Source organism: Salvelinus fontinalis, chromosome 14 (assembly GCF_029448725.1).
Source record: "Salvelinus fontinalis isolate EN_2023a chromosome 14, ASM2944872v1, whole genome shotgun sequence".
Classification (NCBI taxonomy): Eukaryota; Metazoa; Chordata; class Actinopteri; order Salmoniformes; family Salmonidae; genus Salvelinus; species Salvelinus fontinalis.
In genome coordinates, this window is record NC_074678.1 from 47,050,419 (window position 1) to 47,077,701 (window position 27,283).

General features: G+C 42.9%; 1 protein-coding gene across 9 annotated transcripts in view; it reads left to right on the top strand.

Moving 5' to 3' along the window:
• Positions 1 to 27,283, top strand: part of patj (PATJ crumbs cell polarity complex component) — a 174,925-nt gene that overhangs the window by 113,080 nt on the left and 34,562 nt on the right. For all 9 annotated transcript variants that reach the window (XM_055862099.1, XM_055862106.1, XM_055862101.1 and 6 more), the window contains one exon: positions 24,706 to 24,902. In XM_055862099.1, coding sequence (XP_055718074.1) covers positions 24,706 to 24,902 — 197 coding nt within the window. The remainder of the gene's footprint in view (positions 1 to 24,705; positions 24,903 to 27,283) is intronic.

Here is a 27,283-nt window from a genome sequence, read left to right on the forward strand (position 1 = left end):
TAGTTTTCATTTAACCTAGAGTGAGTGAGAAATATGCAATTCTTGAACATGGGGTGAGACATTCTCACTAATTTGTAAATAAAGCCAGTTTGTTATTTAGAATTATTTATTTCTGGATAAACCTAACTTGATTATTTAGCACACATCACTTGCTTATATTCGACAAGCAAAGATGAACTGGTCAAGGCCATCAAGATGTTTTGGCTAGAGATTGACGATACAACAAATACATTGATCATCTCAGCAAGGTTTTACCTGTGGTCGTGGAGCTGGGTCGAAGTGCGACAAAAATGTAGTTTATATTAACATCCGCATTTGAATGTCATTTTTCCTAATTTTATTAACGAAAGCATAAAGATGTTGATGAAATGCTGTACTGCTGTTTTGAGTTACAAATGTAACACTTTAGAGTACTTAAGCATGGAATACATTGCAAGTTGAGGGATTTTCACAACAGTAGCCAGGTGTATAAAGTCTATTGTCCTGCAAGTAGGTGGGCTACACCTGTTACAGTTGTGAAAAACAAGTGTTTGAAAAGCTGTTTTCAAAATGCCTCCAGTTGTCCATCACTACTGTAATTAAATACACAGCATCTTGTTTACATTATTTATTGTGTCACACATCATTTGTATCTACCTTTCCAATTACTTTTAGTTTGGGATTTACAAATGTGCGCATTTAGTTATTAGTTACATTGTTTAAGTCGAAAGTGCAGACAATTATTTTCTTTCAATTATTGTTTTGTGTAGGATGCTACATTTTTGACCAGTTAACTTGTAAGTAGGCCTTATTAAAAAAAATCCTACTTCTGTTAAGCCTCATAACTTAACTGGCTGTGATAGGTCTAGGCTCAAAGGAAATTGACTCCAACTAAGCACTCTTGTTGTTTGTAAAGTCAAATTAAAATGAAGATTATTGTTGAAATGAATTGCTCGATTGGTGTAGGTTTTCGCCATCTGTTGGTGTGCAATATTTGCATAACAAGTTAGCTACAGTTGAAGTCGGAGGTTTGCATACACCTTAGCCAAATACATTTAAACTCAGTTTTTCACAATTCCTGACATTTAATCCTAGTAAGAATTCCCTGTTTTATGTCAGTTAGGATCACCACTTTATTTTAAGAATGTGAAATGTCAGAATAATAGTAGAGTGATTTATTTCAGCTTTTATTTCTTTCATCACATTCCCAGTGGGTCAGAAGTTTACATACACTCAATTAGTATTTGGTAGCATTGCCTTTAAATTGTTTAACTTGGGTCAAACGTTTCGGGTAGCCTTCCACAAGCTTCCCACAACAGAACATGTCTCCTTCCTGAGTGTTATGACGGCTGCGTGGTCACATGGTGTTTATACTTGCGTACTATTGTTTGTACAGATGAACGCGGTACCTTCAGGCGTTTGGAAATTGCTCCCAAAGATGAACCAGACTTGTGGAGGTCTACAATTTTCTTCTGAGTTCTTGGCTGATTTCTTTAGATTTTCCCATGCTTGAAATCAAAGAGGCACTGAGTTTGAAGGTAGGCCTTAAAATACATCTACAGGTACACCTCCAATTGACTGAAATGATGTCAATTAGCCTATCAGAAGCTTCTAAAGCCATCACATAATTTTCTGTAATTTTCCAAGCTGTTTAAAGGCACAGTCAACTTCTGTATGTAAACGTCTGACCCACTGGAATTGGGATAGTGTATTATAAGTGAAATAATCTGTCTGTAAAGAATTGTTGGAAAAATAACTTGTGTCATGCACAAAGTATATGTCCTAACCGACTTGCCAAAACTATAGTTTGTTAACAAGAAATTTGTGGAGTGGTTGAAAAACGAGTTTTAATGACTCCAATTTAAGAGTATGTATACTTCCGACTTCAACTGTGTGTGTATGTATACTTCCGACTTCAACTGTGTGTGTATGTATACTTCCGACTTCAACTGTGTGTGTATGTATACTTCCGACTTCAACTGTGTGTATGTATACTTCCGACTTCAACTGTGTGTATGTATACTTCCGACTTCAACTGTGTGTGTATGTATACTTCCGACTTCAACTGTGTGTGTATGTATGTATACTTCCGACTTCAACTGTGTGTGTGTGTGTATACTTCCGACTTCAACTGTGTGTGTATGTATGTATACTTCCGACTTCAACTGTGTGTGTGTGTATACTTCCGACTTCAAGTGTGTGTGTATGTATACTTCCGACTTCAACTGTGTGTGTATGTATGTATACTTCCGACTTCAACTGTGTGTGTGTGTGTGTGTGTATACTTCCGACTTCAACTGTGTGTGTATGTATGTATACTTCCGACTTCAACTGTGTGTGTATGTATGTATACTTCCGACTTCAACTGTGTGTGTGTATGTATACTTCCGACTTCAACTGTGTGTGTGTGTATACTTCCGACTTCAACTGTGTGTGTGTGTATGTATACTTCCGACTTCAACTGTGTGTGAATGTATGTATACTTCCGACTTCAACTGTGTGTGAATGTATGTATACTTCCGACTTCAACTGTGTGTGAATGTATGTATACTTCCGACTTCAACTGTGTGTGAATGTATACTTCCGACTTCAACTGTGTGTGTATGTATACTTCCGACTTCAACTGTGTGTTTATGTATGTATACTTCCGACTTCAACTGTGTGTGTATGTATGTATACTTCCGACTTCAACTGTGTGTGTATGTATGTATACTTCCGACTTCAACTGTGTGTGTATGTATACTTCCGACTTCAACTGTGTGTGTATGTATACTTCCGACTTCAACTGTGTGTGTATGTATGTATACTTCCGACTTCAACTGTGTGTATGTATGTATACTTCCGACTTCAACTGTGTGTGTATGTATGTATACTTCCGACTTCAACTGTGTGTGTGTATGTATACTTCCGACTTCAACTGTGTGTGTGTATGTATACTTCCGACTTCAACTGTGTGTGTGTATGTATACTTCCGACTTCAACTGTGTGTGTGTATGTATACTTCCGACTTCAACTGTGTGTGAATGTATGTATACTTCCGACTTCAACTGTGTGTGAATGTATGTATACTTCCGACTTCAACTGTGTGTGAATGTATGTATACTTCCGACTTCAACTGTGTGTGAATGTATGTATACTTCCGACTTCAACTGTGTGTGAATGTATGTATACTTCCGACTTCAACTGTGTGTGTATGTATGTATACTTCCGACTTCAACTGTGTGTGTATGTATGTATACTTCCGACTTCAACTGTGTGTGTGTGTATACTTCCGACTTCAACTGTGTGTATGTATGTATACTTCCGACTTCAACTGTGTATGTATGTATACTTCCGACTTCAACTGTGTGTGTATGTATACTTCCGACTTCAACTGTGTGTGTGTGTATACTTCCGACTTCAACTGTGTGTGTGTGTATACTTCCGACTTCAACTGTGTGTGTGTGTATACTTCCGACTTCAACTGTGTGTGTATGTATGTATACTTCCGACTTCAACTGTGTGTGTGTGTATACTTCCGACTTCAACTGTGTGTGTATGCATACTTCCGACTTCAACTGTGTGTGTGTATGCATACTTCCGACTTCAACTGTGTGTGTGTATGCATACTTCCGACTTCAACTGTGTGTGTATGTATGTATACTTCCGACTTCAACTGTGTGTGTGTATGTATACTTCCGACTTCAACTGTGTGTGTATGTATGTATACTTCCGACTTGAACTGTGTGTGCATGTATGTATACTTCCGACTTCAACTGTGTGTGTGTATGTATACGTCCGACTTCAACTGTGTGTGTGTATGCATACTTCCGACTTCAACTGTGTGTGTATGTATGCATACTTCCGACTTCAACTGTGTGTGTGAATGTATACTTCCGACTTCAACTGTGTGTGTGTATGTATACTTCCGACTTCAACTGTGTGTGTATGTCTGCATACTTCCGACTTCAACTGTGTGTGTGTATGTATACTTCCGACTTCAACTGTGTGTGTGTGTGTATGTATACTTCCGACTTTAACTGTGTGTGTGTGTGTATACTTCCGACTTTAACTGTGTGTGTGTGTGTATACTTCCGACTTTAACTGTGTGTGTGTGTGTGTGTGTGTGTATACTTCCGACTTCAACTGTGTGTGTGTGTATGTATACTTCCGACTTCAACTGTGTGTGTGTGTATGTATACTTCCGACTTCAACTGTGTGTATGTATGTATACTTCCGACTTCAACTGTGTGTGTATGTATGTATACTTCCGACTTCAACTGTGTGTGTATGTATACTTCCGACTTCAACTGTGTGTGTATGTATGTATACTTCCGACTTCAACTGTGTGTGTGTGTGTGTGTGTGTGTATACTTCCGACTTCAACTGTGTGTGTGTGTGTGTGTATACTTCCGACTTCAACTGTGTGTGTGTGTGTATACTTCCGACTTCAACTGTGTGTGTGTGTGTGTATACTTCCGACTTCAACTGTGTGTGTGTATGTATACTTCCGACTTCAACTGTGTGTGTGTGTGTATGTATACTTCCGACTTCAACTGTGTGTGTGTGTATGTATACTTCCGACTTCAACTGTGTGTATGTATGTATACTTCCGACTTCAACTGTGTGTGTATGTATGTATACTTCCGACTTCAACTGTGTGTATGTATGTATACTTCCGACTTCAACTGTGTGTGTGTATGTATGTATACTTCCGACTTCAACTGTGTGTGTATGTATACTTCCGACTTCAACTGTGTGTGTATGTATGTATACTTCCGACTTCAACTGTGTGTGTGTGTGTATACTTCCGACTTCAACTGTGTGTGTGTGTGTGTATGTATACTTCCGACTTCAACTGTGTGTATGTGTGTATGTATACTTCCGACTTCAACTGTGTGTGTGTGTGTATACTTCCGACTTCAACTGTGTGTATGTGTGTGTGTGTATGTGTATGTATACTTCCGACTTCAACTGTGTGTGTGTGTATGTATACTTCCGACTTCAACTGTGTGTGTGTGTATACTTTCGACTTCAACTGTGTGTGTGTATGTATACTTCCGACTTCAACTGTGTGTGTATGTATACTTCCGACTTCAACTGTGTGTGTGTATGTATACTTCCGACTTCAACTGTGTGTGTGTATGTATACTTCCGACTTTAACTGTGTGTGTGTGTATACTTCCGACTTCAACTGTGTGTGTGTGTATGTATACTTCCGACTTCAAGTGTGTGTGTGTATGTATACTTCCGACTTCAACTGTGTGTGTATGTATGTATGTATGTATGTGTATCAGAACATTAACCGTGTGTAGGTAGATATGTGTGTAGGTAGATGTGGAAAGATAGATTGAAACGATTTGTTGCAAGTTGGCGGGGCGAGGGGGGAGGTTGTTCACACCTAGCTCAAGTTGGAGGGGGGGGGGTTCACACCTAGCTTGGCTATTAAACAATTCTTTAGTAAAGGTTGAATAATAGAATCATTCTGCTACGCTTGTGAAAAAATAACTATAATACTTTTCCACGTATTAAAGATTCCAATTTATACAGTGTTTTTAGCCACAATCTGCCCCAACCCCAATTAATACATTTGGGCACAGTCGACAGCGTGCACGACTTCAGGCTAGAATGTTGAGGGTTCGAAACCTTTTCCCTGCTTGTTTCATTACATTATTATGCTGGTCTCAGAGCAAATAGCCTGGATTTTTACTCCCATTTTGTTCCTCACTCCATTCCACGGGCCATTCTCCGCCTGAGTGGCTCACTTGTGGTTGTCCTGGCAGGATCGACAGTTTTTTTATTCTGTATATATGAATTACAAATCAGCCTATACTTAAATCATGTTTCTAGTCTATTGCATAGTTACAATGTGTAATCATTGTTCCAGGAGCAGGAGTTGTAAACACTGTTGAAGTGTATAATTGTAATACATATATGCAGAAACAGCGTCATTAAAAAAATGGAGTTTGATACACCTGGTATTGGATATGACTGGAAAAAAACTTGCTAAATAGCGATTTTTGTAAATTAACTCTATGACAAAAAAATATGCACAATCGTTTCTCTACATTAACTGATATTCCTCTCAATTGATTTTTTTTTTTGCATGACTCGTTATAACGTTATAATTAGCTTCCACCGTAATGGTGTGTCAGCCATCTTTGAGATATCAGCTGATGTAAGAAGGGCTATATAAATACATTTGATTTGATTTGCTGAAGAAGGTCACCAGGGATGGGTGGCTCGCATCAAATTCGTCATTGGAACCACTCGATATGATTGGCCATATAAAAACCTTAGGACCCAAATGCATAAAGAGTGCTCTAACTCCCCCTTATGGTGTTCTGGAGCAATGAAGCCGTGACGCTGGGTACCTCTTAGTCCCGCGGTGTAAGCTCGCAACTTTTTAAAAGAGGAGCCGCTGTACGTGTGCAGGCAAAGCGTTTGTGTCTTTGTGTTGTTCATGTGTGCTTGTCAAGTTTCCCTTTCTTTCATCACTATACCACTGTACCAAATGGCACACTATTCCCTATTTAGTGCACTACTTTTGAACAGGCCCATAGGGTTCCGGTCAAAAGTAGTGCACTACATAGGGAAAATGATGCAATTTGTGTTCCAACCTGTGACTGTGCTGTGTTGCCAGGCCTGCTGTTAGCCATGTCCAGCGTTTAAGAGCCATGGCATGTAGGCTGGTGTTGTAGCATTGGAGGGGTGTGTGTGTGTGCGAGAGAGACCCATTGGTTGAATGTAGAACATTCTAATCACTAGCTACATTATGCCATAACTCACATTCTGGGTCACCGATTCTCTACTGTAGCATCCAGGGGAGTGAACGCTTATTGTAGAATGATAGCAGTTATGTGTTTTGAATATAAATGCGTGTGTGCTTTCCATTCCAGAAAGCACAGCGCATCAACACACACTTACACTCCAGGGGCCAACTAGAACATTTGTGCATGAACCAAAAACACACTGAGGAGTTTCTTTGTGAGTTCACTGGATTGGATTTTAACATGTTCTGTGTGTATGTCAAATGCTTTGTAAACAACAGGTGTAGACTATCAGTGAAATGCTTACCTACGGGCCCTTCCCAACAATGCAGAGAACAAATAATAAAACACAATGAATAAATACACAATGAGTAATGATAACTTGGCTCTATACCAGTACCAGTACCGAGTCGGTGCAGGCACTGGCGTAACGCATTTTCTCTGGACCCCCGCAAGGTCGGGATGGGGGGGGGGGGATCTGTGTCAGCCAGACAGCCACTCACAAAGTATAGACTACCGATCGCTGTCCATGGTGCTGAAATTGTGTCTATGTGGCTACGTGTCGAATCGATGATGGGCTTTCTGTAGTGCCAGGGCATGTAGCTTACAGCTTTGGTTCAGCTGATAATTGTTTATTGGTTGGCTTATTTGGTCGTCATTCCCTCAGCCTACATTTCACGAAGCTGTTCATGGTGTTGCAGGGAGTCCATTTAGGCTGGTGGCAATAGTGTAATTTCTTGTTCAGTAATTAAAGTTGGAAATTCAAACATTTTGGAGTCTTTAATTCTCAGCTCACTGGTCACCATAGCAGCACGTATATCTCACTGGTCACACCCAAAGCCAACTTCTCCTTTGGTCGTCTTTCCTTACAGTTCTCTGCTGCCAAAGACTGGAACGAACTGCGAAAATCTCTGAAGCTGGAAACACTCACTAGCTTTAAGCACCAGCTGTCAGAGCAGCTCACAGATCACTGCACCTGTACATAGCCCATCGGTAAACAGCCCATCTATCCACCTACCTCATCCCCATACAGTATTTATTTATCTTGCGCCCCAGTATCTCTACTTGCACATTCATCTTCTGCACATCTACCATTCCAGTGTTTAATTGCTATATTGTAATTACTTCGCCACCATGGCCTAAACTCCCTTATCTTAGCTCATTTGCACTCACTGTATATATACACGTTTTCTTTTGTTCTACTGTATCATTGACTGTTTTGTTTATTCCATGTGTAACTCTGTGTTGTCGTATGTGTTGAATTGCTATGCTTTATCTTGGCCAGATCGCGGTTGCAAATGAGAACTTGTTCTCAACTAGCCTACCTGGTTAAATAAAGGTGAAATAATAAATACAAATAAAATGTAATACATTTTCAATACAACAGCCTACTAATCAGCAACCAATTGATTATCTTTATTATTATTTTCAAATGCAACTGTCCTGTATAGCCTACCTGCACGACATGACCCGTCCTCGCGCTCTCTCCCAGCTTGGATACAACGTTGAGTAAAACCAATCGATTTATGCCAATCTCTTTTTTTTTCTATGTAGAGGCCTATAGAACTACATGCAGTATGCGACTGCGTTGCATGTTTTCACCATGGCCTGTAGATCTAGGTTGCAGACCCGCCTGTTTTCTATTCGGACTATTCTGAGACGGTGCGTTATACTGTATGTCCATTGCGCTGCACTCAATTTACTTAGTCTTAAATGATGCATGCCAAGATATACCAGCGATAAGGGGCTGTTGATATTGCAACCACACAACTCAAACGCAGGTTCACTGTTACGCCTCTATAGAGGGAACGCAACTCCCTGCTGCAACTCAACTCTCCGTGAAGCGAAAGAGGTATGGACCTTGGGTGCGAGAAAGGACGACAAAGGCAGAATTTACCGTTACTAGGATTTATTTCCTAAACGGTAATATGGGGAAAAGGGGCTGGACGGAACCAAAGCAAAGAAAGTAAATATCAAAGCTCCCCCTCTCCTATCTAACCTGCCTACCCACTACTTACCTATCTTAGTACCACCTGGTGCCCTAACCAAAATACAGGGGGTGGTCCGCCCAGGTCTTACCTAGTGTGCCTAGACATTGAATATACTACGGGTATATGTATGCCCTCGGGCCTCTTGCCTAAGCACCCCCTAAGTGCCTTCCCCTTCTACCCTGGGAACAAATGAAACAGAATAATTAACAATTTCACAAACACTTTACAACAAAACTGAGTAACCTAACTCAGGCCACTAAAGAAGCTTTGACAAAGCAACAAACACAGAACATATCAAAGCTGCTACCAACAACAACTAACACATTACATACCACACTTTCTGTTAAACAACCAACACTATATCACAATCTAATTTTCCAGCAAGGATCTCAGCCTGCCTATCATCTCTCTCTAATGATTTCTCCAAAATATTCAATCTCTCTCTCTCTCTCTAGTCATTTCTCTTTTTTCTCCTGAACAGAACACTGGCTTTTATAGCTTCAGGTGGCAATAGTGATTAGAGTCAGCTGCTTCTTGACGAGGGGGCGGGGTCAGCTCTCCAATCATCAATTAGCCATTGAGTCGACCAATCAGCTGGTTGGGGAGAACTCAGGAAGCTATCTCCTGAAACACACACACACTCTAATACAAAAGCTACAACACAGAAACTGGGGAATGTAACATTCACCAACTGGCAAGTGTCTTCACTGACATTTTCAACCTGTCCCTGACTGAGTCTGTAATACCAACATGTTTCAAGCAGACCACCGTAGTCCCTGTGTCCAAGAACACTAAGGAAACTTGCCTAAATGACTTCCGACCCGTAGCACTCACATCTGTAGCCATGAAGTGCTTTGAAATGCTAGTCATGGCTCACATCAACACCATTATCCCAGAAACCCTAGACCCACTCCAATTTGCATCCTGCCCCAACAGATCCGCAGATGATGCAATCTCTATTGCACTCCACACTGCCCTTTCCCACCTGGACAAAAGGATCACCTATGTAAGAATGCTAATCATTGACGACAGCTCAGTGTTCAACACCATAGTGCCCTCAAAGATCATCACTAAGCTAAGGACCCTGGGACTAAACACCTCCCTCTGCAACTGGATCCTGGACTTCCTGACTGGCCGCCCCCAGGTGGTAAGGTTAGGTAACAACACATCCGCCACGCTGATCCTCAACACGGGGTGCCCCTCAAGGGTGCGTGCTCAGTCCCCTCCTGTACTCCCTGTTCACTCAGGACTGCATGGCCAGGCACGACTCCAACACCATCATTAAGTTTGCCGATGACACAACAATGGTAGGCCTGATCAACGATAACGATGAGACAGCCTATAGGGAGGAGGTCAGAGACCTGGCCTTGTGGTGCAAGGACAACAACCTCTCCCTCAACATGATCAAGACAAAGGAGATGATTGTGGAATACAGGAAAAAGAGGACAGAGCACGCCCCCATTCTCATCAACAGGGCTGCAGTGGAGCAGGTTGAGCGCTTCAAGATCCTTGGTGTCCACAGCACCAACAAACTAACATGGTCCAAGCACACCAAGACGGTCGTGAAGAGAGCACGACAAAGACTATTACCCCTCAGGAGACTGAAAAGATTTTGCGTGGGTCCTCAGATCCTCAAAAGGTTCTACAGCTGCACCATCGAGAGCATCCTGACTGGTTGCATCACTGCCTGGTATGGCAACTGCTCGGCCTCCGGCTGCAAGGCACTACAGAGGGCAGTGTGTACTAGAGGTCGACCGATTTTTATTTTATTTATCGAAGCCGATTAATCGGCTGATCTGCTTGCAATGAACGCAAGAGAAGTGACACTTTCACCTGGTTAATATTGCCTGCTAACCTGGATTTCTTTTAGCTAAATATGCAGCTTTAAAAATATATACTTCTGTGTATTGATTTTAAGAAATGCCATGATGTTTATGGTTAGGTACACATTGGAGCAACGATACGCACCGCATCAATTATATGCAACGCAGGATACGCTAGATAAACTAGTAATATCATCAACCATGTGTAGTTAACTAGTGATTATGATTGATTGATTGTTTTTTATAAGATAAGTTTAATGCTAGCTAGCAACTTACCTTGGCTTCTTACTGCATTTGCGTAACAGGCAGGCTCCTCGTGGAGTGCAATGAGAGGCAGGTGGTTAGAGCGTTGGACTAGTTAACTGTAAGGTTGCAAGATTGAATCCCCGAGCTGACAAGGTACAAATCTGTCGTTCTGCCCCGGAACAAGGCAGTTAACCCACTGTTCCTAGGCCGTTATTGAAAATAAGGATGTGTTCTTAACTGACTTGCCTAGTTAAATAAAGATTAAATAAAGGTGTAAAAATATATATTAAAAAGTCGGACAAATCGGTGTCCAAAAATACCGATTTCCGATTGTTATGAAAACTTGAAATCGGCCCTAATTAATCGGTCAACCTCTAGTGTGTACGGCCCAGTACATAACTGGAGCCAAGCTTCCTGCTATCCAGGACCTCTATACCAGGCGGTGTCAGAGGAAGGCCCAAAGACTCCAGCCACCCTAGTCATAGACTGTTCTCTCTGCTACCGCACGGCAAGCAGTACCGGAGTGCCAAGTCTAGGTCCAAAAGGATTCTTAACAGCTTCTACCCCGAAGCCATGGCTCCTGAACAATTAATCATATGGCTTCCCAGACTATTTTCTTTGTCCCCCCTCTTTTACGCTGCTGCTACTCTCTGTTATTATCTATGCATAGTCACTAACTCTACCTACATGTACATATTACCTTATTTACCTCTACTAACCGGTGCCCCCACATATTGACTCCGTACCGGTACCCCATGTATATGGCCTCGCTATTGTTATTTTACAGCTGCTTTTTAATTATTTATTACTTTAAAAAATAATTTACTTAACTGCATTGTTGGTTAAGGGCTTGTAAGTAAGCAATTCACTAAGGTCTACACCTGTTGTATTCAGCGCATGTGACAAATACAATTAGATTTGATGAACAATTTGTTTTTGTTTGAGCCCTCAAGAACCGGTATCCACTAAAGATGATAATCTGTTTGCATCTGCCCACTTATTGTCTGTCCAGTATCCAGACAACCTGTCCCAGGGCTTCCTATACAGTTAGTCTCTTCCAGTAACGTGTTATGGACGCATTATACGCATTATGTTTCTCGGTCTGATATGTGCTTTTGAACACCTTCAGTGTAGAAGAAGAGGAGGAGACGGGTTAAAGATTGATTTTTTTTTTTTAAAGCTTTGAGATATGGATTGTGTATGTGTGGCATTCAGAGGGTGAACAGGAAGACAAAAGATTAAAGTGCCTTTGAACGGTGTATGGTAGTAGGTGCCAGGCGCACCGGTTTGAGTGTGTCAAGAAATGCAACGCTGCTGGGGTTTTCCACGCTCAACAGTTTCCCGTATATGTCAAGAATGGTTCACCACCCAAAGGACATCCAGCCAACTGTGGGGTAACATTGGAGTCAACCTTGTAGAGTCCATGCCCCGATTGAATTTTTTCGGAATTGATATTTTCGTAATTGAGTCAGTCCTGAGGTGCAACTCAATATTAGGCAGGTGTTCCTAATGTTTTGTCCACACGGTGTATGTGATGAGTCAAACGAGTTAGTATGTGTGCTTCAGTAGGTTCAAATGGGGCAGAGTTAATTGAGACATTACTGTGCCACAGCGTCAACACTCCAGAGGCTCAGCCACATTGCCTCTCCATGCGATACACCCCCCCCCCCCCCCCCCACCACCACTACAGTCTTCAGTCACTCTGCTTGTGTGCGTTTCATTAGTCATATGTACGGGATACACATAGTATACAAATGCTTACTTGTAGGTTCCTTCTCGGCAACAGTAAGAAACAAGGCAGCAGTAAACATGCCGTCCCCACGAATCCTCCCTCGTGGGGACATATTCCACGTGCCCATTAGGACAACGGCTATTTTAAGCTTATGGGTTAGTATTAGGGTAAGGGTTTTAAGGGTTAGGGAAAATAGGATTTTGAATGTAAATAAATGTTTAGGTTCCCACGAGGATAGAACACAACGAGTGTATGCTAGCATGTGGTTATCCTTGAAGACGAGGTGATGGACTGAGTCATAGGTGTTAAAGACCCACTGTTGGCCTAACCTTCATATCCAGTCTAGATCGTTTTCGCTCATGTTTGGTCTTGGGGGAGGTTACCACAGAATTCAAATAACTCGTTGTCACTGGCAGTTATATTTGCAGCTTTACAGCCAAGTGTAGCGCTTAGCCTGAGGGTCTACCTGTTTGTGCCATCATGCCAACTCCCTGGCCCTCATTTGTCATGCTAAATGTTTGCCTTGACAATGACAGCAAGGGTGTTGGCAAGAATACAAACAGACCTGGGACCAGGTTACAGGGGCTGTGCTTCTGACTGGAAACCAACGTCATAGATTATAGGCTCTATTTTAACAAATCTAACACAATGGTGGATCTAAGTGCTGGCACTAGCACTATAGATCTGGGGGTATGTCAGAAATATTTGATGCTATTTTCACAGCCGTTACGATGAGCGTAATAGCTGGCGGTAGTGGGAAAGGGCTAGGTTTTGATGACTAAACAGGTCAATCAAGGCGTTCCATGGCTTAATACTGCATGCTCTCCTGTCAAGTTTTAATGTCACATGCACAGCGAAATGTACAGTGAAATGCTTTAAACCCCAAAATGCAGTAATCAATAACAAGAAATAAGAGCACAAGAAAGTAAGTAAGCATACTATATACAAGGTCAGTCAGTTCCAGTAGCATATTTACGACGTGCAGGGATAGTTATATTTGTATAGGGGTAAGGCCATCACGATATATGATAAACAGAGTTCTGTAGGTTATTGACGGTCTTTGCGTTGTCATCAACTCCAATTTGGCTGGGGGCATGGACTATTCTCATCCTAGTCCATTGTGGATTGCTTGATACTACAGACCAAGCATTGGGCTACACTAACGAGTGATAGCAGCAGTACAACCCCCCCCCCCCCCCCACAAAACCATCCTGTGTTTGCTCAATATGTTTGGAGTGTTTGTCAGCTTCAACGAGTCTAGTCCTTTACGCATTGCACTTCTCCTAAATAATACTGGGCTCCTGTAAATTGTATTGTGTGTGATGCACGTTCTCATTAAGCAAGATATCCCCTAGACCTACCATTATAGGACAGAAACATTTTTAATAGCTTGTTTGGAGGAGCATGTGCTTGGTAACTGGACAAGAGGCTTTGTAAGAGGCTTGGGAATGTGAATGGACACAAGCTGAATGGAGTGGGCACTGCAGGTAGGCCTGTGTGACGAATGCAGAAGCATGTTTGGTCGAAAGCCTCACGAATGTACCGCTTAGAGATCTTTTATGGATAGGCTCCTTGGCTAATGCATGGCCAGGATAAGAAAGTCACCCAACGCATTGCTCTTGAACCAGCTTTCGTTGTTGTAGGGTAAGGGTAGCCTGTAAGGGCTTGTTTTATTTTAATCACGCGAAACTGAAAACAAGCAATTGTTACAGGACAATAACTTAAATGTTTCTAAATACTATAGTTCCATGATAGCCTGCATGTATTCTTCTTTTTTTACGCACATCCAAAATATTTACAGGATCTGGTAATAGCCTACATATACTGAACAAAAATATGAACAAATATAAATGCCACGTTTCATGAGCTGAAATTAAAGATCCCTGAAATGTTCCATACTCACAAAAAGTATGATCATTACACAGGTGGACAATAAAAGGCCACTCTTAAATGTGCAGCTTTCACACAACACCATGTCTCAAGTTTTGAGGGAACATGCAATTGTCCACCAGAGCAGTTGTCAGATAATTGAATGATAATTTCTCTACCATAAGCCACATCCAACATTATTTTGGAGAATTTGGCAGTAAGTCCAACCGGCCTCACAACCGCAGACCACGCGTAACCACGCCAGCCCAGGACCTCCACATCTGGCTTCTTCACCTGCGGGATCGTCTGAGATGAGCCACCTGGACAGCTGATGAAACTGTGGGTTTCCACAACTAAATAATTTCTGCACAAACTGTCAGAAACCATCTCAGGGAAGCTCATCTGCGTGCTCGTCGTCCTTACGAGGGTCTTGACCTGACTGCAGTTCGGCGTCATAACCGACTTAAGTGGGCAAATGCTCACCTTCAAAGGCCACTGGCACAATGGAGAAGTGTGCTCTTCATGGATAAATCCCAGTTTCCACTGTACAGGGCAAATGGCTGACAGCATGTATGGTGTTGTGTTTGCTGATGTCAACGTTGTGAACAGAGTGCCCCACGGTGGCGGTAGGGTTACGGTATGGGCAGGCATAATCTATGGACAATGTACACAATATTTGAATTCAGAGATACCGTGACGAGATCCTGAGGTCCATTGTTATGCAATTCATCCCCCGCCATCACCTCATGTTTCAGCGTGATAATACACAGTCCCATGTCGCATAGATCTGTACACAATTCCCGGAAGCTGAAGATGTCTCAGTTCTTCCATGTCCTGCATACTCACCCACAAATCCATAGATTAGGGCCTAATTAATTAGTTTCAATTGGCTGATTTTCTTCTGAACCGTAGCTATGTAAAGTCTTTGTTGCTTGTTGCATTTATATATTTGTCCAGTGTAGATAAAAAGGGGATATCCACTCACTGTTCTCTGTTCTGCTGCCGCCAAACTTGATCTTTTAATAAAACCTTGGTGATTTTAAGATTTATTTCAAAGAACCAAAACCCTTTATCTTTAGTCTTGACTACTTGGTGAATGCATTGGGTATGACAAAACAAAATATCCATTGGGAGGATATGCATGTTTTTTAATGAAAATCAACTAAAGGGGGAAAAAACATTTAGCTTATGTTTCAAAATACGAGGTTTACAGGCATTAAAAAAAATATATCTCGTGGTGTGAACCCTCCCCTCTGTCTCCGTCCCTCGATAGCTCACTATGAAAGATGCAAGTGTTTGTGTTCTCGGAAGTACGGCAACTAATCGGTCTCCTCCGTTCCAAAAATACTGAATCTCAGGAATTTTGACACTCGGAAATGGGAGTCAACACCGGAAGTCGACGTGCAAAGAGTCGAGGAGTCAATTATTGAGTCGACTCTCCACTACTACGTCACCGTTGTTAAAAGTTAGAAAAATGGCAGAGAAAGGCACGCGACAGAAGGGAAGTCCTCTATGGCAAGACTTTGAGAAGTTAAATGAGAAGGAAATGCGAACAGTGCAAGGTGGAATTCAGGTACAGTAATGATGGTACAGGTGCAATGCATTCAGAAAGGGAGGCACTGAGACCCAAAGCATTGCTGGCAGCTGCATTGTGAATTCACCTGTAATTGTATTCATTTCTCTTTGTAAAACTTATTTTAAACTTATTTTTTTAAATGGCAGTTTAAACGTTAAGACATTTTTGGCTGGATAGGCTGCCCTTCCACTGTCAAAATCCATGCCCTAACCAACCGCTTTACCGATATTCAACCAGCTTTCGGTTGGCCTTAAATATCCCCACCAGTGCATACTGAAATTGGCACTTTGGAGTACGTTTTTTAAGAACACACCTCAGCGCAAGCAAGCTCATATAAAACGGGCAAGTTACCAATCCTGGCGCTAGGGTTTGAAAATAGAAGATCCCCGGCTTTAACAGGTCGAAATTGCGAACAAGCGTTCGTTTGACAAATGCACTGGTTTAACACCAGACACGAACACTGTCATGGTCCTTTATCCTTTGAGTAAAAAAACACTGTTGGTAATCTATCAGCCCAACCAACCATCTCTTCACTTTGTCATTTTTTGTTTGTTTTCTTTCGTCCCATCTTTAGTTGCGTCCCAAATAGCACCCTATTCCCAATACAGTGCACTACTTTGGACGAGAAATAGTCAATAGGGTGCCATTTGGGATGCTGACCTTTTCTGTCTTGGCTACATTTCTGTGGGCCTCCCTCATCCCTTAATCCTCTCCTCCAATAGAGATGATCTCACCTCAATTGAATTGACCCCGTGGGGTAAATGATGGAGAAAGGAAATAATCCCTAGTGTGTATGAGACTATTAGCTGTGTTTGTGTGTCTATTTGGGATCAGGCCACTGGTAAATCGACAGCCCAATCATGGCTGGATTATTGCTGTCTCCTTCCACCCACCTTGTCTCAGCTGCCCCCCCCCCCCTACCCACATGTTTGTGCCAGATGCAGGCTGTGCACACACATATATACACACACACCAATGCATACAGACTTGCTCTCGCTCTCTCGTTAACTCACTTATGTGCATATACATCCTCTCACCTCACACACACACATACATAGCAACACAGCGTTCCCTGCGTAAAGCAGAGAGCTCTAATTAAATCAGCAGCAGCTGTCCTGCCTCCCACCCTACTGGGTGGAGTTGACTGTTACGCTATAGCACTCCTGTGTGTGTGTGTCTCTCTCTCTGTGTGTGTCTGTGTCTATCTCTCTGTGTCTGTGTCTATCTCTCTCTGTGTCTCTCTGTGTGTGTATGTGTTTGTTTCTCGCTGTGTGTGTGTCTCTCTCTCTCTGTGTGTGTGTGTCTCTGTGTGTGTGTTTGTGTCTCGCTGTGTGTGTGTGTTTGTGTCTCGCTGTGTGTGTGTCTGTGTCTCGCTGTGTGTCTGTGTCTCGCTGTGTCTGTGTCTCTCTGTGTGTGTGTGTCTCTGTGTGTCTCTCTGTGTGTCTGTCTCGCTGTGTGTGTGTGTGTGTGTCTCTCTCTCTCTCTCTGTGTGTGTGTCTCTCTCTCTGTGTGTGTAGGTCACGAAGAGTGATGAGTTCACGATATGTATTCTTATCCAAACCCCCCAGTCTATAAAAACTATCATAAATTAACTGTAAATTAACTATTTACATCATTGGATTCTAGGCATTCTTCATAACTCAGACTGTCAACAAAGCATTTTAACACTACAATAACTTGCAGGCCTTTGACCTTTTTGCTCTCTGCGGCAATATGTTTTCAATTCAATACTGAAATTGGTCCCCACAATCAAACGGCTGACTGCGATGAAAGCCTCTACTGCCAACCGGACTCAAATATCAAATGGTTAGCGAAAAAGACAGAAAAAAGAATGAACACCCTGTGCACAGCAGTGTCTCTAGACCCAGGTGCTGGTTTTGGCAGGAACAACTAATCTGTAGGGAATAGTGTGCCATTTTGGATGTGCCCATGGTACGTGTTGGAGATGCACAGATTCTTCACAATCAACACATCTTCACAGTGCCTGGAGAGGAAAAGTATTTCACTTATCAACGTGGAGTAATATTCTCATTCTGTGCAGAATGTGTCATGAACACACACAGACAGATGAGCCCAAACACCGCCAAACTTGAGACCAATGGTGCGAACATGTTAAAAAACCCATCCAGTCTTTTTAATTGTATTTTTTTTTAAATAATCTTTAACAGTGATTTATTAGACATAGTTATTCCATGAAAATAACTCAAAATATATTTCTAAATCATTTATTTCCCTGAACCTCTTTTTGCCATTGAAATGCTCAGTCTGATTGTGTGGGTGTATTGATAGAAATATTTACATACACAGGCCTGATTGGCGGATAGGATCATCTAGACTGGAGCCTACCCCGCTTACCCCTTCGAAGTAGGAGGATACATATGCAAATAAAAGGTGACTGGTCATTTGTCAGAATAATCCAATTGTGATGTCATGATCTGGTCCAAAAACTCCATCCTACCTGAACAGGCTGAACCCCTCCCCCAAACAAAATCCCCCCACGAAGTGTGGACACACCTACTCATTCAAGTTTTTTTTTCTTTTTTCTAATATTGAAGACATCACAACTATGAAATAACACATATGGAATCATGTGGTAACCAAAAAATTGTTAAACAAATCAAAATAGATTTTATATTTGAGATTCTTCTTTAAGATTCTTCTTCTTTGCCTTGATGACAGCTTTGCACGCTCTTGGCATTCTGTCAACCAGCTTCACTTGAAATGCTTTTCCAACAGTCTTGAAGGAGTTCCCACATATGCTGAGCACTTGTTGGCTGCTTTTCCTTCAATCTGGGGTCCATCTCATCCCAAACCATCTCGAATGATTGTGATTTGTGGAGGCCAGGTCATCTGATGCAGCACTCCATCACTCTCCTTCTTGGTCAAATAGCCCTAATACAGCCTGGAGGTATGTTGGGTTATTGTCCTGTTGAAAAACAAATGAAAATCCCACTAAGCGCAAACCAAATGGGATTATGTATCGCTGCAGAATGCTGTGGTAGCCATGCTGGTTAAGTGTGCCTTGAATTCTAAATAAATCAGTCACCAGCAAAGTACCCCCACACCATCACACCACCTCCTCCATGCTTCAAATCTCAAATTTGGACTCATCAGACCAAAGGACAGATTTCCACCTGTCTAATGTCGATTGCTTGTGTTTCTTGGCCCAAGCAAGTCTCTTCTTATTATTGGTGTCCTTTTGTAGTGGTTTCTTTGCAGCAAATTGACCATGAAGGCCTGAGTCACACAGTCTCCTCTGAACAGTTGATGTTGAGATGTATCTGTTACTTGAACTCTGAAGCATTTATTTGGGCTGCAATCTGAGGTACAGTTAACTCTAATGACCTTATCCTCTGCAGCAGAGGTAACTCTGGGTCTTCCTTTCCTGTGGCGGTCCTCATGAGAGCCAGTTTCATCATAGCGCTAGATGGTTTTTGCGACTGCACTTGAATAAACTTTCCAAATTGACTGACCTTCATGTCTTAAAGCAATGATGGACTGTCGTTTCTCTTTGCTTATTAGAGCGGTTCTTGCCATAATATGGACTTGGTCTTTTACCAAATAAGGTTATCTTCTGTATACCACCCCTACCTTGTCACAAGACAACTGATTGGCTCTAATGCATTAAGGAGGAAAGAAATTCCACAAATTAACTTTTAACAAGGCACACCTGATAATTGAAATGCATTCCAGGTCATGAAGCTGGTTGAGAGAATGCGAAGTGTGCAAAGCTGTCATCACGGCAAAGGGTGGCTACTTTGAAGAATCTCAAATATATTTTAATGTGTTTAACACCTTTTTGGTTACTACATGATTCCATATGTGTTATTTCATAGTTGTGATGTCTTCACTATTATTCTACAATGTAGAAAATAGTACAAATAAACAAACTCTGGAATGAGTAGGTGTCCAAACGTTTGACTGGTACTGTATATTTTTAATATAAAATCATGTATTTGACTGCACTGCCCCTTTAACATTTTGTGGTTTGTGATGAAGCTAGCCAACACGCGATTAGCATTAGCGGCTAACGTGATTTATTTTACCCACAACTTGCTGAGAAAAGACAAGCCTAGCTTTTTGCGGACAGTAAAATACACAAAATAATAGTGTGATTATAGAGCACTTGTGAATTTATTTTAAGATGCAAAGTGGAAAGCAGCATCATTGTCACCATCTGCAGCATTGCATCTGCACTGCAGCGTTGACCATGCAGACTGACTCGTGGTAGTGCAAGAACTGGTCTCCTTGAGTGACTGGAGACGGGGCTTGGTGTGTGTGTGGAGGGAGGGAGAGAGTGACGACTCAATTAGAAAACCGAGTAAACTATGAAAACGAACATTGCACACGGCCGAGTGGCTTAACATATTTAACAAACATTGAAATACCTTTATACAAGTAATTATTAACACAAATCATTATCCATTTATCAATACCGGTATATAGTTAAATAGGGCATACTGCCCAGCCCTACGATGGTAGTGGAGCACTGGACAGTGATGGAGGAGCCTCATTAACCAGTAGATGCTGACGTTGATGACCTGACACTCTATCCCATCGTCTCTCCCGCACGTGCTTGCTCCCTCCCTCCCTCTCTCTCCCGCCCTCGCTCTCCAACTGAAGTCTTAAACACAGCTACTATGCCACAGCTAAGTGTCGAACTAACGGGGACTAGCTTCTGTCAGACACTCCTTTTCCACTCCTTCTCTCCACGGGATCATTCACAGGTCCTCTTAGCCAGCAGCCTCACTAAGGGCCTATTCAATCAAATACGGTCATGCCACTCAATTCCCCTTTTTCCTGTCATCTACACACACACTCTCTCGCTCTAGCCTTTTGGGGGCCTTAAGGCATTTTGTTGGATGTAGAGAAATGTCGTTTTAGAATTGCAGCAAACTTTAGACATTTGCCATGGTCGGTGAGAAGATTTTACAATTTTCTAACTAATTTCATGCAATTCTACACATTTTGCCATGGGGCGGAGAGAAGAATGTGCAGTTTTTAATATATCTGAGTGACTTAACAAAATCAAGGGGGGGCCCTCTGTAATTCGCATGATTACCTCAAGTTTAGGTAGCTGGATAGACTATATCCGGCTAGACTAATTTACCAATTGAAAAATTGTTAATTGACATGGGCTAATTCAATGACTCTCGGTGACTGTCATAACTAGAGAAAAACTGTTGAAATTGCACTTTGTGTATTCTACTATGCTAACTGTCCCCCCCAAAATCCCGTGTGTCTGTTGGATGAAGTTATGGTTTTGTTTTTTCCACAGCCAAAGCGTTGTCACTAAAACCCCTGATACAGCCTGTAACTGTTTTAAACCGCTCCTAATAAAACGTTCTAGCAACGTTTCTGGGGTTGCGGTTTTCGGACCAGAACCCTGCACCTCCATTTTCACGTTCCTCATTTTCTCTCTGTCCGCATCTCTATCTTGCTACCTCTCTTAGGACTGAAGAGAGGCAGAGAAATGTCTCATCTTCCCTTTCTCAACCCATTCAATTTCTTCCATCTCTTCCTTTCTCTTTCCCCTTAGTTTCTCTCCTTTCTCCCCCTCAACCCATCCGCCCTCCCTCTTTTCCTCTCGCTTCTTACTTTTCGCCATTTCTCAACCCATCCACAGTTACTATCTCAAAGGTCTCTTGTTCTTTTCACTTCTTTCCCCTCTCTTTTCCACTCCTACGCTTACATTCAACCCATCCATGTAGTAAGGTCTCTCTCTTCCTCTTTTCCCTTATTACCCCCCCCCCCCCTCCCCCGACGCTCATGGAGTGATTCTCTCCTCCTCATTTTTATCGGTTGGAATTTATGGACCTCTTTGGGCTTTTAATTACTCTTCTCACGGCGTGACTGGAATGTAGATCTCTCTCCCTCCCTGTATCTCTCCCTCCTTCCCTCTGTCTCATCCCCCCCTCACTCTCTCCTTCCTCTTTCCCTCTGTTTCCATCTCTCTCTGCAATAAAAAAATAAAATTAAAACATTGAGGGTCACACTCAAAGGTCACAGATATCATCCCTCCTTGTTCTGTCACTCTCTTCTCTCTCTTCTCTTCTCTCGCTCACCCCCTTCATGTTTACTGTGTTTTTAATCAAAACAGGAGTGAAAAACTATGCTGGACAGAAAGGAAAATAAAAAGGGAGGAGAGGAAAGGGGGATATTTAAGTGTGCATCATGTCATAGGGCCTGACGGCATTATGAAAGGTGAGGAGTTTTGTGAGCAGGGTCATGAATCCCAGCCATCCATCAAAATGTCGGAATAATGTTGGCTTGTTATTGTCGGGAGGCCTCAATAACGTGGTTTGGGAAGCATCCATCCCATTTGTCTCCGCCAAATAACGACCCGTGCGAACCTGTTTGCTGAATGGACGATCAGGTGATGGGATAAATGAGTTGGACGGAGGAATCTGTGTGCTATCAAGTTAACTCTGGAGTGGGTGGCTTTTTCATGATGTTGCCAGCAGGACCAAATTCCCTTTTGAAAGTGTTCTCTCTTCCCTACTCTCACGCACACACACAACATAGATGCACAGGTTTGTGTGTATCAAGTAATCAGTTACGACAATTGCAGTTACATGTCTTTTACTTTTACTAGTGTATGTGTGAGAGAGTAGATGCTTGGCTTGTGCTTTTTAGTTGAAAAATGCCTCTCGAAACGTTTTCAATTGAATGAAATGCTGCGCATGAGAAGTAACCGTCTCTCTGCGGTTGGTTCGATTTAAAGGGGTAATCAGAAGTGGAAACAATAACAAAGTGGCCACCCCGCCCCTGGTACGGTGAAAAGCTGAGGGACAGGGCTGGAGATATGTAACCACTCTAAAACAATTCATAGACGGATATGGATGCAAGGACTTATAGTTTTAACCATGTTAAATTATAGTTTTAACCATGTTTTCATGTGTGGGCAGAACTGAAAAAGCATTGGCGAGCAAGGAGGCCTACAAAGCCTGACTCAGTTACTCCAGCTCTGTCAGGAGGAATGGGCCAAAATTCACCCAACTTATTATGGGAAGCTTGTGGAAGGCTACCCGAAACGTTTGACCCAAGTTTAAATTGTTTAAGGCAATGCTACCAAATACTAATTGAGTGTATGTAAACTTCTGACCCACTGGGAATGTGATGAAAGAAATAAAAGCTGAAATAAATCATTCTCTACTATTATTCTGACATTTCACATTCTTAAAATAAAGTGGTGATCCTAACTGACCTAAGACAGGGAATTCTTTCTCGGATTAAATGTCAGGAATTGTGAAAAACTGAGTTTAAATGTATATGGCTAATGTGTATGTAAACTTCCGACTTCAACTGTATATAGTGTTTTGTTGACGTTTTCAAACTGAGTAAAACAAGCTGGTGTTTTGGTTCTCATGAAGTGTGACAGTTAAACTGAGCTCATGAGGCATTTCTAAGTGAATGGTCTTCAAGTATCACTGGATACACAGCATTCATTTAGTCCAACGATGGATGTAGCAACTGCTGATTGTCCCTTTACAGGTGTTGCAGCAGGACCAAGTTTCCTTTGAAGATGTTCTCTCTGCCCTCTTTCTACACACACACACACACACACACACACACACACACACCCAGCGTACATGCGCAGGGCTGTTTGATCAGAAAGCAGAAGATGTGAATGTAATTTTTTTTGATAGGATTAAATTTCCCTCAAAGGCAGCTGCCTATCACGTAAGATGGGCATTTAGTATCTTCAACGGGACACACAGCATCGCCATCAAAAGTCAACGGACGTGATTAGTTTCCATGACACGTACACACACACACACCCACTGAAGGTTTTCAGTCAGGACCCCGGCTCTCCCCTGCCTTAGCCGTTGACCGAAGGGGGGGGGGGGGGGGGGGGGGGGAATAAGAAAGGAAGAGAGATGAGAGAACACACAGGCCTGTGGTCTGCCCGGCCATCCCTTTACCCACGCCAGAGGATTACAGTAAATAACAGCTTATCTAACCTGGCACCAGTGTAGATCTATCAGCTCTACAGTGGGACTCGGACATAGCCCTGGGGTACCCCAGAATGGATTGATTTGTACAACAACAAAAAAAGCACATGCAGTGGGCCAAATAAATGCCTACTTTTTGAAAAGATGGAATGCAATGGTAGCCTGCTCCCTGATTGTGCTATAATGTTAACTCCTTGCCATTCCAAACATGACGTGTTTGCCATGCGATGGAGTAACATTATGGCACAAACAGACTGGTACCCAGGCTAATGCAATGGTGCATCCAAAGCGAGTTTTGAATACTGCTGCAATAGGGATTATTGCATTGCATGCAATTACTTTTCGTCCTCGGCGATCGAGAGAAACTAGCTAGCATTATAAAACTGGAACGCAAAGCTTAGACTTTAGCTAGAGAGCAGAGATGAAAAGGTTCCTCTGTTTATTGGAGGCAGCCCTGTGGCTCTTCAGAAAGTTGGGAGATATGGTCATTATAATAATTGCACTCGTGTATATTGGAACAGGCCAGGGTATTCCACCGGCTGGACAGGTCAAATTGTCATCACAGTAAAGAGAAAGAAGAAATGTGTGTGTGTGTGTGCCGCCTACGGATGTGTGTGCCAAGAATTCAGTCAGGAGGGTTGCCTTAGACCTTTTCTAATGTGTGTGTGTGAGACTAGATAAATGGTCTGCCGGTGTAATCTTTCCCCTCCAACTTTCTACAGCCCTGAAACACAGTATTAGAAATAACCACCTGTCTCTCTTCCTCTGCCCTCGCTCTCCCTCAGAGCGGATCAGGCTGCGCTACGGGGAGCTGTGCGGGGAGCTGCTGTGTGTGGAGCTGGACAAAGAGCGCCAGGGCCTGGGCCTGAGTCTGGCGGGCAACCGCGACCGCTCCTGCCTCAGTATCTTCGTGGTGGGCATCAGCCCCGGGGGCCCCGCTGCCAAAAACGGAAACATCCGTGTTGGGGACGAGCTGCTGGAGGTGAAAGGGTCACACACACACCTGCACACACACACCTGTGCGAACTCACACATGCATATTGTCTCACATACGTGTGCAAAAAGACAGTCATACGCACACATGAGCCAATTGCAGGGCTTGATTAGGTGGACAAGGTAGTATAAAAGAGGCCATGTTGGATAGTCTGACCTTGTTCTTTCACCTCTCTTCATTCCCTCTTCCTTGCCTCTTTTTCTCTCTCTCTCTCTCCCGTCCCCTGCGCATGCATTCTTTCATTTGTGATCGTCACAGCCCTTTCTCTCTCTCGCTCCCTCCCTCCCTCCCTGTAATAGTCTTATCCTGTTAAGCCCTTGAGGGAGAAAATGAAACGGCTCCATCACTGTCACTGTTGATGCCGAGGCCAGTGCTCCTCTCAGGCCACAGAATCCATCACAACACATCACGTGTGTGCGAATAGGGGCTGTGTGTGTGTGTGTGTGTCTGCCTCAGAGAAACGCAGAAAAAGTGTGCCTCTATACTTACTTATACTGTATCTGTTTCTCTACTTTTTAGTTTCTTTTCTCTCTCTCTTTCTGTCTTTCTGGGAAGATTGCAAAAAAGCATTTGCTCTTGCTTCCTCAACGAATGAAAATAACTTGAGTGTGGGCCTACTACTAATGAATCTAAGCGGGGATTAGTCATGCAAAATAGATGCGATTAATTCTTCTGGTTGATTTAATTCTTCTGGTTTGATTAGAGTCGTTGCTGGGATTGAGCTCTGGGACTGGCAGAGTATGTGTCTAATGAATGCAGTGAATTATAAATGTGTCAGTCTGGGGCTGAAGTGTTCTGTCGGTTTTTCAAAACGCTCGTTTGAGATGGTCTTCCACAAACATTGCCACTAACGTGGAAGAGTTGAATTGGAACTGACGTGTTGTCAGCTGACCTTAGTCTGTTACTATGACCTCTTCATTTCTTTTTCTCATTCCATCATATCCCGTTCTCCTCCCTCCATCAACCCTCTGTTTTTTTTTTCTCTCTCCATTCCTCCCACCCTCTCTGTTGTGCTCGCGCTGCTCATTACAACAATGTCACTGCCACCATGAAAAATGTATGTGGACCGCCACAAGCAGCGACAGCGGAGGGAGGGAGACCCGACCCACTGCAACACACAGGCTGATGCGCGCGCGCACACACACTCAGTCACAGGCTGATGCACACACACATGCAGTGCCTTCGGAAAGTATTCAGACCCCTTGACTTTTTCCACATTGTTACGTTCGACTTATTCTAAAATGGATTAAATAAAAACATATCGTCATCAATCTACACACAATACCCCATAATGAGGTTTTTAGAATGTATTGAGTGTAAAAATTACAAACAGTATTCAGACCCTTTTGGGATGAGACTCGAAATTGAACTCGGGTGCATCCTGTTTCCATTGATCATCCTTGAGATGTTTCTACTTGATTGGAGTCCACCTGTGGTAAATTAAAATGATTGAACATGCTTTGGAGGAACACACCTGTCTATATAAGGTCCCACAGTTGACAGTGCATGTCAGAGCAAAAGCCAAGCCATGAGGTCGAAGGAATTGTCCGTAGAGCTCCGAGACAGAATTGTGTCGAGGAACAGATCTGGGGAAGGGTATAAAAAATGTTCTGCACGATTGAAGGTTTGCAAGAACACAGTGGCCTCCATCATTCTTAAACGGAAGAAGTTTGGAACCACCAAGACTATTCCTAGAGCAGGCCACCCGGCCAAACTGAGCAATCGGGGGAGAAGGGTCTTGGTCAGGGAGGTGACTAGGAACCTGATGGTCACTGACAGAGCTCGAGAGTTCCTCTGTGGCGATGGGAGGACATTCCAGAAGGACAACCATCTCTTCAGCACTTCACCAATCAGGCCTTTATGGTAGAGTGGCCAGACGGAAGCCACTTCTCAGTAAAAGGCACATGACAGCCCACTTGGAGTTTGCCGAAAGGCACCTAAAGGACTCTGACCATGAGAAACAAGATTTTCTGATCTGATGAAACCAAGATTGAACTCTTTGGCCTGAATGCCAAGCGTCACGTCTGAAGGAAACCTGGCACCATCCCTATGGTGAAGCATGGTGGTGGCAGCATCATGATGTGGGGATGTTTTTCAGCTGCAGGGACTGGAATACTAATCGGGATCGAAGCAAAGAACAGAGAGATCCTTGATGAAAACCTGCTCCAGAGCGCTCAGGACCTCCGACTGGGGCAAAGGTTCACCTTCCAACAGGACAACGACCTAAGCACACAGCCAAGACAATGCAGGAGTGGCTTCGAGACGAGTCTTTGAATGTCCTTGAGTTGCCCAGCCAGAGCCCGGACTTGAGCCCGATGGAACATCTCTGGAGAGACCTGAAAATAGCTGTGCAGTGACACTCCGCATCC